The 14,543-nt window shown below is 38.0% G+C and overlaps 1 protein-coding gene across 11 annotated transcripts in view; it reads right to left on the bottom strand.

The window, feature by feature from the left end:
- CD4H9orf135 (chromosome D4 C9orf135 homolog) overlaps positions 1 to 14,543 on the bottom strand; it is a 206,336-nt gene that overhangs the window by 96,010 nt on the left and 95,783 nt on the right. Inside the window, exon 5 of one of the 11 annotated variants that reach the window (XM_042963635.1) lies at positions 8,507 to 8,594. The exons of the other annotated variants lie outside the window; for them this stretch is intronic. Coding sequence (XP_042819569.1) covers positions 8,522 to 8,594 — 73 coding nt within the window. The 3' untranslated portion in view covers positions 8,507 to 8,521. Of the gene's footprint in view, positions 1 to 8,506; positions 8,595 to 14,543 lie in introns of those variants that run through there. 11 annotated transcript variants of the gene reach the window in all.

The raw sequence follows: 14,543 nt of genomic DNA, 5'->3' as shown, positions 1-14,543 counted from the left end.
GACAAAAATTATTCTCCAATGAGATATAATTAAATAAAATAAAATAAATTAAATAAATAAAGCCCTACTTCTGTTTCTGGCAGTATTATGGGACTAGACAGTCAAAGAAACTCTTCTGAGAATTGCACACCTAAAAATATTGGGCACAAGGAAATTTAAACATTTTAATGCTTGGCTATGCTGGTGAGAAAGAGAATTCAGTAAGTAAAAGAATTCCAAAATAACAAGGAAGTCAAACTCAGAATGGTTATTGGGTACAGGTGCTAATATTTTACTTGGTGATAACCACCAGTTCCTTCAGGGCTTTCATGGTGTGGTTTCCAGAGTAGTAGTATTAGCATTACCCAGAAACCTGCTAGGAATACAAACAAGTGGGTCCCAACCCCAATCTGCTGAGTTAGAAAGCTGGGGGTAGGGCCCTGTGGCCTGTGTTAACAAGCCCTCTAACTGATGCTGACGCACACTCAAGTTTGAATACTGGCAGTTAAAAGAACAAATATTAGAAATGTCATTTTCAAACTAGCAAGTAAATTTTTAAATTTTTATTATTTTTTTCAATCTAAGTTAGTTAACATATAGTGTAGTAATGGTTCCAGGAGTAGAATTTAGTGATTCATCACTTACATATAACACCCGGTGCTCATCCCAACAAGTGCCCTCCTTACTATTATCCACTTTGCCCATCCTCCCACCCAACACTCCTTCATCAACCCTTAGTTTGTTCCCTGTATTTAAGAGTCTCTTATGGTTTGCCTCTTTCTCTATTTTTATCTTATTTTTCCTTCCCTTCCGCTATGTTCATCTGTTTTGTTTTTTAAATTCCACATAATGAGTGAAATCATATGATATTTATCTTTCTCTGACTGACTTATTTCACTTAGCATAATACACTCTAGTTCCATCCATGTTGTTGCAAATGGCAAGATTTCATTCTTTTTGATCACTGAGTAATATTCATTGTGTATAATAACACATCTTCTATATCCATTTATCAGTCAATGGACATTTGGGCTCTTTCCATACTTTGGCTATTGTTGATAGTGCTGGTATAACCATTGGGGTGCATGTGCCCTTTTGAGTCAGCATTTTTGCATCCTTTGGATAAATACTTAGTAGTGTGATTGCTGGGTTGTAGGGTAGTTCAATTTTTAATTTTTTGAGGAACCTCCATACTGTTGCAAGTAATTTTTTTAAAGACCAATCTAATAAGAAGAAAAGAATAAAAGGAAGAAATGAAAATCATTTTTGCTTATAAGACAAATTAAAATCATAAAAATAAAATTAAATGCCTTTGCAAATACAATGAAAGTAAAAGGGTTAAACTCATCAGTGAAAATATTTTCTTAGACTTAAACTGAACATCATATTGTATTATATAGTACAACTCTATGTGTCTATACCTAGAATAAATTATTTTCAAAGGAAGTTTGAAAATAAAAGGATATAAAAAGGTATATCCAGAAAATATTAACCAAAACCAAGTTAGTATTCTTATATTAATATCACATGTAATCGACTTTGAGTCAAAAGTTATTAGTAATAAAGATCATTACATATTGATTAAAGGAACAAACACCAGGAAGATCCTAAGTCAAGAAACCTAACAACACAGAATGTGTAAGTCAAAAAATGACAGAATCACAAAGATAAAATGACCAATCCACAGTCAGGACAAGATTGTTACACATTCCTAGATCCTTTGTTTCCTTAAACCCAAATATCTACATATATCCTCCAAAATCTGGTGATAACCACCAGTTTCTTCAGGGCTTTCATGGTGTGGTTTCCAGAGTAGTAGTATTTGCATTACCCGGAAACCTGCTAGGAATACAAACAAGTGTGTCCCAACCCCGATCTGCAAAAGCAAATAAAATCACACAATCACCCATGCCTAGTGCATAACAGTGGCTAGAGAAAACTACAAACTTCAGCGCATGTGTATGTGGGAGAAAAATCCAAAATCAGTAGAGCCATATCCAAAGCCCATACTGAAGCAATATCAGGTGGGTATTACATGGAAGAGAGGAGAGAGTGGCAAGTACCTAATGGGGATGGAACACAGAAGACATCACCCCCAGAAAAGAAAGCATCCTTCACTGATGGGAAATACTGAGAACAAGTCTGTGACTAGAGGATCTGAAGATTGGCTTTCCAAGAAAGAGGCTTGGAAAGTATTTAAGACCACAGTGGCAGTCTTGGGAAGGACCTGCCTCTGGGAAATTGGGAAGCAACTAGCAAGGTAAAGAAAAACAAGAATTCAAGCTCAGAAATGAAAGGTCCTAGAATCACTACTTTCAAAAAAGATGGCTTCAATAAAATATAGATCACTTCACTATTCCAACAGTAGAGGGCACTCTTGAACTAAGAGATTAAGAAAACTGGCCAGACTTCTCACTCCTCCTTAGAATTACCCGATTGCTGATCTTCCAGGAAAATTCAACATATGATAAACAGAGTAGTGCAACATCACTATGAGAAAAAAACAGTAAATCAAAATAAAGACTAAGCCGATGAAACCCTTTTCTATAAACATTCCCAAATAGGCACAAATTCTGGATTCTATTCTATGAATTGGAGATTCTAGAAAACACACCAAAGCAAGGAAAAGAAGTGTGAGTATAATAACTGGAATAAAAGAAACAAAATTCTTATTTTCCACATATAAGATTATCTACATTTTAAAAATCCAAGAGAATCTACAAATCATAACAACAGGCAAGTTTCAGGGAGGTTGTTGGATACAAGATCAATATACAAAAATAGCATACCCATACACCAACAACAAGAAATTAGAAAGCATAATTAAAGTCGAAATATCTCATTTATAACTGCAATAAAATCTCTAATTTTCCTATAGGAATGCATTTAACAGATTTAAAAAACATTTATGACAAAAATTTTTAAATCTGCTGAAGGACATAAAACAACCCCTTTATTTATAGGTGACTATTCAATATATGTTACATATACATATGTGTGTATGTATAATTTCTAAAAGGTTTACAATCTGACATTTTATATATAATTCTTGATTAAATTATAATTTGAATTTTCTATCACTCAAAAGACACCATAAACAGTGTTACAAGAGAATTCATAGACAAGAAGATATTTACTGAAAAATTAACTCAAATAATATCAATATCCAGAATAAATAAAAAAATCTTAGAAATCAATAAAAGACAGTATCCTATAGAAAAATGGACTAAGACTATAAATTCTTCACAGTAGAAGAAAACAAAATGGCTATTAATATTTGAAAACAAATTCAGGCTTAATATTCAGTCTTAAATTCAGCAGTGAAATGCAAAGTAAAACAGTAAGTTACCATTTAATATCCATTTGGTAAAAATTAAAAATCTCTACATTGTTTGTAAGGATATGAAAGTATGAGCATGTTCATACATTATTAGTGGCAATATCTTACAGAAATGAAGGTGCATATATCTTAACTAGCAATTATATTTCTAAGTATTAAGAAATCCTTGCACATATACTCAAGAAGACATACATAATATTCAATGCAGCCTTATTTGTAACAGTGAAAAACTGGAAGCTAATGTCCATCAATATGGTGAATATATTCAGTTACTCTATAAGTCATGATAAATGGTCTTTTTTAAAAAAATAAGAAGCAAATATGGCAAAGATAACAATTTACATTATAACTAGGAAATAAGTAGATGGATGTCTGAAGAGTATTTAAATGGAAATATTACATAATCTTAAAATGTTTAAGTGTTAATAGATGATGGTGAACTTATTTCTCTACCCCATCCTCATCCAAAGTTACAACTCAAATGATACAATTATCAGTCAAATAGAGTGATGCTTTGGGCAGGCCAACCTCGCAAAGCAGCTTTGCGCATCTCTCAACCCACTTAAAGCACTTAATGGGCAGAAACCCATTCCACCAAGCTCAGGTCCTTCTCTCTTTCTTTATTATCACCTCCCAGCACAGAGTCTGATACAAGGTAGGCACTGAGAAATATGAATTAAATGAATAAAGCAATTAAAATAAAATTAGAATATAAAAAGATAGAGATTTACTACAAAACTCAAAGTAAATAAAGGTGGAGGGTTAAAATATTCAGTTATCTTTTGAAAATGCAATGTGGCTCAACAAAATGGAAACTTTTATAATAGTGAATGATGAATTTCAGTCAGTCAGCTATAAACTCTTTGTGATCACCCACGTCCCCCAAGCATTTCAATCTGAAAAACAGGGCAACAATCTTGAAGTGATATATTTTGTCCAATTTGAAACAAGATGGTCGTTTGAAAATAAAACCATAGATCTTCCTCTTTGATATCAGCTGAAGGCTATAGCCAAATAAAGAATATAATGAAAGAATAAATCCCTTAGAAGAGAAATGGTCTTCAGAGAAACTCAAGAAAGCAAGAGATGAGGAAACTAAGGGAGGCATGTGTTCTGGGCACAAGGAAGAGGTGTCCTGGCTCATAAATAGACCTCTCTGGAAGGTTCTGGGAGCAGAGCTGCAATACATTAATGTCAGTGTTCCAGTCTGATTATGACAGCTAACAGTGACTTTAGCTCATTGTCTGGAATCACCTCAAGCCAGCCTTGTGCCACATGTCCCTGCTCTACCACTCCATAACTACCCACAACTGATAGGTCTAAACATCAGCTCCTAGTTCAGATTCCATCAGGGCTCTGCCATGGAATTTCTTACTAGAGATGAATGGGAAAGAGTCAGTCCCTCTTCTGTGATAAGAACCATGGGATGTAAAGTACCTCCCCTCAGAAGGAGAAAAGGAAGCCAACAGGGAGAGAATCCTGGTTCTAATTCCAGTAGTCTTGGAAGCCCAACTCTTCCAAGGACTTTCCCAGAGTTCCATCTGGTAATTCAAACTCCTATAATAAACTCTCCTTTTGACTCAAGGTCATTTTAATTGTGCAATTTTTACTTACAACTGAAAGAGTCCCACTATAATCAGGTAGTCAGAATCTGAGGCCATTGATTATTGTAATCTTATAATTCACACACTCTGAACAACACTCTGATTATACGTTGCCTTCCTATCCTTTTTTTTTTTTCCAAGAGAATCCTTTTGTTAAGGCTGACATGACTGGTATGCTTGAACATTTTATTTCCCATTATAAATTAACTAATTAGAATAATGGCTTTTCTTGTGAGTTTAATGAGCATAAGTCAATCTTCATGAGTCAGATAAATTCTGAAGCACAGATAAAATTGTCTTTCTGGACATGTAAAACTGAAGACCAGATGCTGATACATTTACCAACATAATGCCATGCTGTAAGAACGTTTGGAAAGTGGACAGCTGGCTTTCACCCAGCACCACCCACAGTTTGCCACACAAGCCCTCTTCAACCTTTAATGGTTGTAAGGTAGAGAACTGCTAAAGGTGTTCTGCAAGATGAAAAAGGAAAAGAAGACTGATATTGAAGTTTTTATTAAAGCCATGATATTAGTTAAAATGCCTACAACTACACCAACCTCTATGGTAACATGTGTAAATCTGACAAGATGAAATACCAAAACCCAGGGAATCACAATTTCTTAAACCTGGAAGAAATTTAAAGGTCAACCACTTCTTTTCTGTTTTGTCTGGAGGACAAGCAGATATTTTACCCAGCTTCCCAGCAACCAGAACAAGAGCATGTGACATCTATCTACTCAGCAAATCAGACAGTCCCACCTAAGAGTCTGAATCTGAGTAAGTGACTCAAAAAAGCAGAGAATTAATTTGGAATTAATCCCATTTCCGGCAGCATTAGAAGCAGCGTCTGTTATTTAGGACAAGGAGAGGCCCATGGCAATGGATTCTACTTGACTCCATGTGCTAGGATGGAAGGGGAGGTTACAACCACTCTGGGAAGTTCTGTCTCATTCTTAACAGAAATCATCATTCTTTTTTAATCTCGGATCTACCTAAGGAGTGAAGCTACACAGAGCAAATCTGATAGTTCTTCCACATCTGCTGAATGCTGCCCTCCCCCTTTTTTAATCTATCACTTATTTACTCTCAAACTTCCCCAGCTGTGTAATTCTCATCTCAATATGTTCAGTTAATTTTACTTCTTGCAAAAATTTCTCTTGGAGACTTCTGTTCTGCTCTGGTCTCAGGAGATTCTTCGCCCAACCTGTGACACAGCTGGCTCATTGGCGAGCCTTAGTCCTGGAGATAACTGCCTCTGCTCTCATTGAAGGATTTTCTATTTTAGGGGGCCCTTATCTTTTTCTACCTTTGTTTACTCCCTCTTTTTTTAAATCATTAGCATAGTGTTATGTTAGTTTCAGGTGTCCGATATAATGATTCAACGATTCCATACATTACTCAGTGCTCATCAAGGTAAGTGTGCTCTTAATCCTGTTTATCTATTTCACTCATCCTCCCACCCACCTCCCCTATGGCAACCACTCGTTAGTTCTTTGTATTTAAGAGCTGGGTTTTTTTGTTAGTCTCTTTTTTCTTTGTTTATTCATTTGTTTTGTTTCTTAAATTCCACCTATGAATGAAATCATACCATATTTGTCCTCTGACTTACTTCACTTAGCATTATACTCTCTAGGTCCATCCTACAAATCAATCTCAAAGAAGCTAGAGGGCAAGAGGTGGAAAGAACAGATGAAATGGCAGACAATTTGAATCTGCTTTTATTCCTGATCCAAGCCAAGCCCTTGCTAAGTTTCCTAGCAGTTTGGAAGCAGTTCTCTCCTTCTGTCAAGAACACAGACTTATAAACCCAGAGATTCTAGTGTCTTCTTGACTATCAAGTGGACTTGGGGTCTTGAGCAAGCCATTTAAACCCTCTACATCTTATTTACCCCCATTAGTATCTCTTCCATAAATACTTAAGAGACTAGACAGATAGATTAATTAATGGAAAATTGGATTCTTTGATTATCTCTGTGCTTTGATTTCCTTGTTTATACAATTAAGAAAATACAGACTCATATGACCTTGTATAAATGTTAGCAGTGGATAATGCATGTGAAATACTTTGAAGGAAATGGAGCACTCTACACAATTAAGCATGAAAAGCAATGTACTATAGTGGTTAAGGACACAAACTCTGCAGTCAGACAGACCAGACCTGAGTTTAAAACCCAGCTCTGGTGCTTCCTAGGTTAAGGAAATTTGGGGAAGTTATTTTACCTCTCTGAGCCCCTTTTTTAATGGAGATAGCTGCAGTGTCTATCTCAAATAATGAGAATTAAATGAAATAAGGCATATAAAGCCCTCAGCTCAGTGCCAGACACACAATATGTGCTCATTGACACAAGAAGAAAAAGCGATACTGCAAGGATACTAATTAGAGAGTGGAAGAACATGGTTCTCTTTGCATTTTATTTGAAATATTCAAGCTGCTGAATGGATGGAAAGGGACAAGACTGGAGGCAGAGGAACTAGTTAGGACACTTATATTTGCAACTGAATCTGGGTCACTGACCTCGATCATGCTCCAGTGTCAACTATCCACCTGCTATCTGGCATTTTCTCTTCCTCTTACCTTCACTGCCTCAGTGAATGGCCCCATTAACCCCCAGGTGCCTAAGCCAGAAGCCTGGGAATCAACCTTGAGTCTTCTCTACCCTTATAACTAATCAGTTACCAAGTAAATGTCTATTCCTCTCTCTTAATATATCTAAAATATGAAATCTTTTCCTCCACACCACTATTACTAGAGGTCAGGACCTTATCATCTTTTGCCTTGGTTAGTTCAATAGCCTCAATGCAGTCCAGTCACCTACAATCTGTCTTCTGCTTTTTAAACACAAATCTGATCATTTCTACCCCATACTTGAAAACCTTTCACTCTTGCCTTCATGATAAAGTTCAAATTCTTTTTTTTTAATTTTTTTTAATGCTTATTTATTTTTGAGACAGAGAGAGACAGAGCATGAACAGGAGAGGGGCAGAGAGAGAGGGAGACACAGAACTGAAACAGGCTCCAGGCTCTGAGCTGTCAGCACAGAGCCCGACGTGGGGCTCGAACTCACGGACTGTGAGATCATGACCCGAGCCAAAGTCGGACGCTTAACCGACCGAGCCACCCAGGCGCCCCAAAGTTCAAATTCTTTAACATAGCTTTCAGACCCTACCTGCTCTGTCCCCAACATCTTTCTCCAACTTTGGATGCTATCACTGAAAACTTGTACTCTATGAACCAAGACATGCCCATCACAGGTACCATTATCCCCTGCCTAAATCCCTGTTTAGGGTGCCCTTCTCTCCTGTTGATCTGGCTGACTCTAGCTCAAACTTCATGACTCAGCTTAGGTTTCACATCTACCTGGAAGCCTTTTCTAACCTTCCAAATCTGAGTTATGTTCTCCTCTCGCATTGTCTGTTCACCCTAGCATGTTGCAATGTGTAGGTTGGCTTATTCAACAATTATTCCAGCCTCCCTTCTTGTGTGTCTTTCTCTACTTAGAAGACTCTTGTAGCCAAGGGTGACCATCTAGTAGATGAAGAATGATGGCTCTGAGGGGGTTTCCCTTTACCTCTTCACTTTCCCATTTCTTCCTTTCTAGAACAGATTGATGATGTTGGGAGGCACAGCAACCCTCCTGATACTATGAGGATGAAAGCTTCCTGCAAAACTAGTAGAGAAGAAAGACAAAAATGCCCTGCATCATTGATGACATCATGTAGCTGCTATACCAGTCTTTTCTTTTAAGTTAATTTATTTTCGAGAGAGAGGGAGGGACAGAGAGAGCATGCATGTGGGGGAGAGGCAGAGAGAAAATTCCAAGCAGGCTCCATGCTCAGCCCATCGTGGGGCTCGATCCCACAAACTGTGAGGCCATGCTTAACCGACTGAGCCACCCAGGTGCCCCGGTGACATTCCAGTCTTAACTCCCTTATATTTCATGGCCAAATTCCTTAATTATTCAAGTTAATACTAGTGAGGTTTTCTGTTACTTTCAGCCAAGGGTATTCCTTACTGATACAGGAGTACTGATTGGTGATTTTTCTGTCTCATGTATTAGACAGTGAGCTACTTCAGGAATGGGTGTCTTTTGTCTCTATATTCCTAATACCTAATTGTTCCTAATTCATAGTAGCCACTCATTATGTCGAAAGGATGAATTCAGATATGTGGAACAAACATAATTTCCTCAGGACTAATAATTTTTGCAAGCCATTTTGAAGGGCAATGTAAGCCTTATCTATTAAGGTAATAATTTAACTATGAAAGTGCTAAATATAGAATCAAATTAAACACAGATAGCAGCAAAGATTTCCATAATGCTGTAAAATTCTTGTTCCTATGAAACCACTTCTATGGCTCAAAGATGCACAGTATAGTACTATCCACTGAGACTCACTGAAGACTTCAAGTAATTATAGCATTATGACAACCACATAAATTTCCAATATTATAAAGAGAAATACTAGTAATGCAGTCTCACCATTATGTGGAATAAAAGGAAATGTCAGGATTAAATATAAATTCCATAATATTAACATTTTGAAAATCTTTGCCACTCATTTGTTTCATGACCTCATCAATCCCAAAATTTGAACTGCTTGTATTCCCAATGGACTAGCAATGGCACAAATTCACCTGTAGGCCAAATAAAGGTAGAAGCAGCCATATAATCATGGTAGTTAGAGACATGAAGCTTACTTCAGTTATCTACTACTATGGCATATAAGTTAGCGGCTTAAAATAACAACTATTTTATTATCTCTGATTATTCTGTGGGATGACTGGGCTCAGCTGTGTAGTGTTTTGGTCCATGTGATGTTAATGAGACCTACAGTCATCCAGGTACTTGAATGGATGGAAAGATCCAAGATAGCTCATTCTCATGCCTGGCAGTTGGTTTTGTCTGTTGTCTGGGAGCTTAGTTGGAGCTGTCAACAGATGCCTTGGTTCTCTTCCATGTGTCTTGGGCTTCTCACAGCATGTTGGCTAGAGGCCAAGAATCAGAAAGTAGAAACTACCAGTCTCATAAGGTCTGCTCTCTGATGTCCCAGAGCATCACTTCTGCTACATTCCATTGATCAAAATGAGTCACAAGGCCAGCCCAGATTCATAAGACAGGAAAATGACCTCTGTCTCTTGATGGGAGCTGTGGCATGCATGCACAGAGAGGGAAGGGATTGTTTCTGGGGACTAGAGACCAAATAAGTAAATTGAATAAAGCTGTCTTCATAATTTTATCTTGAGGGCCTCACTGAGCACACCTGGGTATGCAAATAAACTTGAACTTTAATTTGGTAGGTGTAGTGTAGTGTAAATGGCTATTCTAATGAAGTTAGATACAATACAGACAGGTATGGTCTGAGTCAGCCATGAATCCACTATGATGCCAAAACTTTGGATCTAACAAGCACTATACCGGGTGCTTTCACATAAATTTTCTTATCAAATTTTATGAATTACCCTGAAAGGATAGCAATAAAGTAGGTCATTGCTATCCACCATTAAAACACTCCTGTGCCAAGGCACACAAGCCACGTCAGGACCTGAGCCATACCCCCAAATATTAACAAATGGGGAAGTGTCCCACCTACTTAGCTGTTTGGTTTCAATGTATGTCAGGTAACGGCAGATACCCTATATGCAGGAGTAGCACAAAGAGCAATAGCATTTAGGTTGACTCTGAAATCATTTCAGCAAATTTGACCAACTATAAAAGCCATTACCATTCAGCACCAGCCAAGCCAGCCATTCCAGGCATCCCGGGTGAGTGAGATGAGCTCAGGCAGGTTTCTGCTTCACAGGGGGAAACTTCCAAACCAAATCCAAGGTATGTCTTAGGAACCAGTAGCCATATTATTTGAAAAATGAAAAAACTGAATCTAGAAATTTCAAGAGATAAAGAACCTTTCACCAGTATTTCCTTTAAATGGCTTGGTGCTCAAGACCTGGGCCTTGCCTAAGTGGAGCAAATAACATGTCCATGTTCAGAGTTCTCTTAGTTGGCCTAGCATTCAAAGAGGCAGAAGAGAAGAGTGGCTAAGACCATGAGCTTTGGCCTTAGACAATCTCAGTCCAAATCCTGACTCATCACTTGATTGCTCTGAAAGTTTGAACATGTTACTTGACTTCTCTGTGCTTTTGTTTTTCCCACCATAGAATGCAGATAATGTAGATGGAACCAAGTCGTATGAGTTTTGTAGGAAGTAAATGAGTTAGCAACATCAGAATGGTGCCTGACACATAATACATACCATATAAGTATTTGCTATCAGTTGTATTACTTAAAGTTATAAGTTATAGAAACCTAGCTCAAACTCAAGAAAAAAAAAAAAGAAGGAAAATACCAGCACATATAAAAAGAATACCATCAGAACAGTCTTTTTCCACACCTCTGCTTAGCTTCATTTACAGAGAGATGCTCGCCCCACAGCAAGATGCCCTCTGTAACTTGCTACCTGGAAAATGTTAGGGCATCTTGCCCAAAACTTCAATTATAATCCTAGAATGCTTTCTGATTGGCCATACGGGTCATATGACCAACACATGGGCTTGAGGGAGGTGGGAGCAGGGAGGAAAATCACCCCATTAGCACACAGCCTGGCCACATTACACTGCATGGGAAGGAAAAGGTCCTCCAATGAGTAAGATAGGGAATCAAGAATGGGATTCTGGTCTGTCTCACTCCTATTGTATGGTCATTCCACAACATCATTCTCCTCTTCACATTTTTTGTTGTTACCCTCATCACCTTCATCACAGGCATTTTTTAAAACTTTTTTTCCTTCTGGAAAAATGTTCACCAACTGGGTGGCATTTTACCAAGAGACAAGCCACCACATAAATGCCTGAGTAGGAAAAAAAAAAAAAACAAATGCCTTGCCCTGGAGTTTGAGAAAAGGAAGAAACAAAATAACACCTCTTACTATTCATATTCAGTCCCTTTCTTCTGAAGAGTGCCAAAGGTTTTACAGATGCTAAATGCCCCAGTGAGAGAAATAAATTGAAAGAGTTTAAGCTGCGGCCTAAGCTCACTATGGTTACTGGGAAGTAATCGCTCCACACACATATGGATAAGTGCTCTATGCCAACAATGAGCACTTAACTGCCTGAACTACTTTTTGGCCTCATTTAACTTGTCCATTTATGAGACTACAGATGCCTTTCTCCTTAGAACCATAAAATTTTAGAGCAGGAAAGGACTTTACAGATCATTTGGTTCAATCTCTTCATTTTATAGATGGAAACAACTGGAACCCAGAGAGGCTTATTAGCCAGCACAAGGTCATATAGCAGGTTTAGTGCAGGCCCAGAAGTAGAACCATGTCTCCTATCTCTCCATACCATGCCTTTTCTGAAAAACAACTATCTCCAAAAAGCTACCCAGTGATCCAAAACATTATTAATTTCTTTCTTCTCCAGTCATGTGGATCACATAGTGTTTGGATGACTTCTGGAAACAAGACACATTTATTATAAAATTTTGACAATATACACTAATCACTAGCACCGGGATACAATGAAATTTGGTAAAAATGGCAGGATGCAGTAGTAACTGCTGTCCTTGTAAGAGGTCTACCTTTCATACTTCTCCATCCTCCAGCACATAGTCAGTACTTCTGGGCTGCCCTCAAACTGACACAGGCTCCCATGCGTATGCTTCTCACCCAGTGCATATTCTATGCCAGAGTTGGCTTTCACTGTCAAAAAAAATTAGCTCCTCCTGTGAACCATTATCCCAGGACCATGCATGGTTAATATGCATATTTAAGTTAAGGGCTTCTGAGAAAAAGATCCTAAAACTATATTTATACTAAATCTCATTTGCAAAATTGAATCTGCTTGATACAGCTTTTGTTGTTGTTTGTTTCATTTGTTCTGTTGTTTTGGTTTCTGGTTGGTTGCTTGCTTACTGGTCACAGATGCCGTCCAAATATTATACATGGAAAACCTTACTTCTTAGAATGAGTCAGCTACAACTATCCGTTACAACAGACAAATAACAAAATGATTTTGTATAGATCATCACATGTCTAAGGGCCTTCTGATAATCAGTGAACTAGCTTTCCATGCCTCATGAAGAGCTTCCAAATTACGTATAAGTTCTCGAGAACTTGAATTCGTGAGAACAAAATGGGAGGGCAAAGAATATCTTAGTTTACTAATTATATTCAGGTTCTTATCCACTTTTCCTATGTGCCTTGAAGGAAATGTGTCTCTCATTACTTTGCTATGCCTTTAATGTCTCTACCCATGTAGTAAAAGGAGTATGTGTCAGAGACCTCCTAGCCATGCAACTGTGCCCATCTGAGATCAGAAGAGCACTGTCGGTGGCTGTGGTCTTTGGGCCTCCCTGACTCTCACCCCTGCTGTTACTGGTCAGGGTGAATTCCTTGGAAACTCACTGACAGAAATGTAACCAGCTTTCAAGAGAAACAATAACTCTACTTCTAGACAAGCTCAATCCAGCCTCAATGTATATAAATCTTCACTTTTAAAGTTAAGTCATTGATATTGCTTTTAGTCTCAACCTTACTTCCCCCTACATTATAATTTTTAAAAATTTATCTCAGTCTGTGACATATGTGGGAGGAGTTATCCACAGAGTCCTTTTCTCTAGGTAAGGCCAGGAGTGATAAGTGGTGTCCAAACACTGTAGTCCTTCTGATTTCCAATATGTTCCAGAGATGTTTGCTGCCAGTTTAAGGAGGAAAAGTGTTGTGTCTTCTTGATATTGGTCCAAAAAAAGTAGGTTGGCTATCAGTTGAGTTGTGAGAAAAGAAACAGACTGTTGGGTGCCCAGGTGGCCCAGTCAGTTAAGTGTTTGACTCTTGGTCTCCCTCAGGTCATGATCTCACCATACGTGGGATTGAGCCCCACACCAGGCTCTTTGCTACAGTGGGGAGCCTGCTTGGGATTCTCTCTCTCTCTCTCTCTCTCTGCCCGTACCCCCCCAGCCCCGTGCACATGCCTTCTCTCTCTCTCTCTCTCTCTCTCTCTCTCTCGCTCAAAATAAATAAATATATTTTTTTAATTTTTTTAATGTTTTTATTTATTTTTGAGACAGAGAGAGACAGAGCATGAGCAGGAGAAGGGCAGAGAGAGAGGGAGACACAGAATCAGAAGCAGGCTCTAGGCTCTGAGCTGTCAGCACAGAGCCCGACGCGGGGCTTGAACTCACGGACTGTGAGATTATGACCTGAGCTGAAGTCGGATGCTTAACTGACTGAGCCAACCAGGCACCCCAACATTTTTTAAGAAAAGAAAGGACTGTCAAGTGCCATCAAAATATAATGAATGTTATCTAAAAATTAAAATAAATGCATCTAGCTAATGTCCCCTTAACAACAAAACTATACCTACATTCTGATTTTTGTTAAGAGGTAACTGGAAGTTTAAATTTACATTATGATTACAGCCTTTCTTTTATAAGTTGAAGCACATTACTTTGGTCCATTGAGCAAACTCATTCTTATTCATTGCCTTTTAAAGTTGACATTTAACTTCCACAGCTGTACAGTTGGTAAGAAGCAAAAGAATATTTAATATTAAAGAAAGCAGACTCTAAAAAACCACAGCATCCTATGGTATGGAATATTGTATAATTAGCGTACATTAA

Source organism: Panthera tigris, chromosome D4 (genome assembly GCF_018350195.1).
Source record: "Panthera tigris isolate Pti1 chromosome D4, P.tigris_Pti1_mat1.1, whole genome shotgun sequence".
Classification (NCBI taxonomy): Eukaryota; Metazoa; Chordata; class Mammalia; order Carnivora; family Felidae; genus Panthera; species Panthera tigris.
The sequence above is the reverse complement of the archived record's forward strand: the minus strand, read 5'-3'. Positions and strand labels throughout refer to the sequence as shown.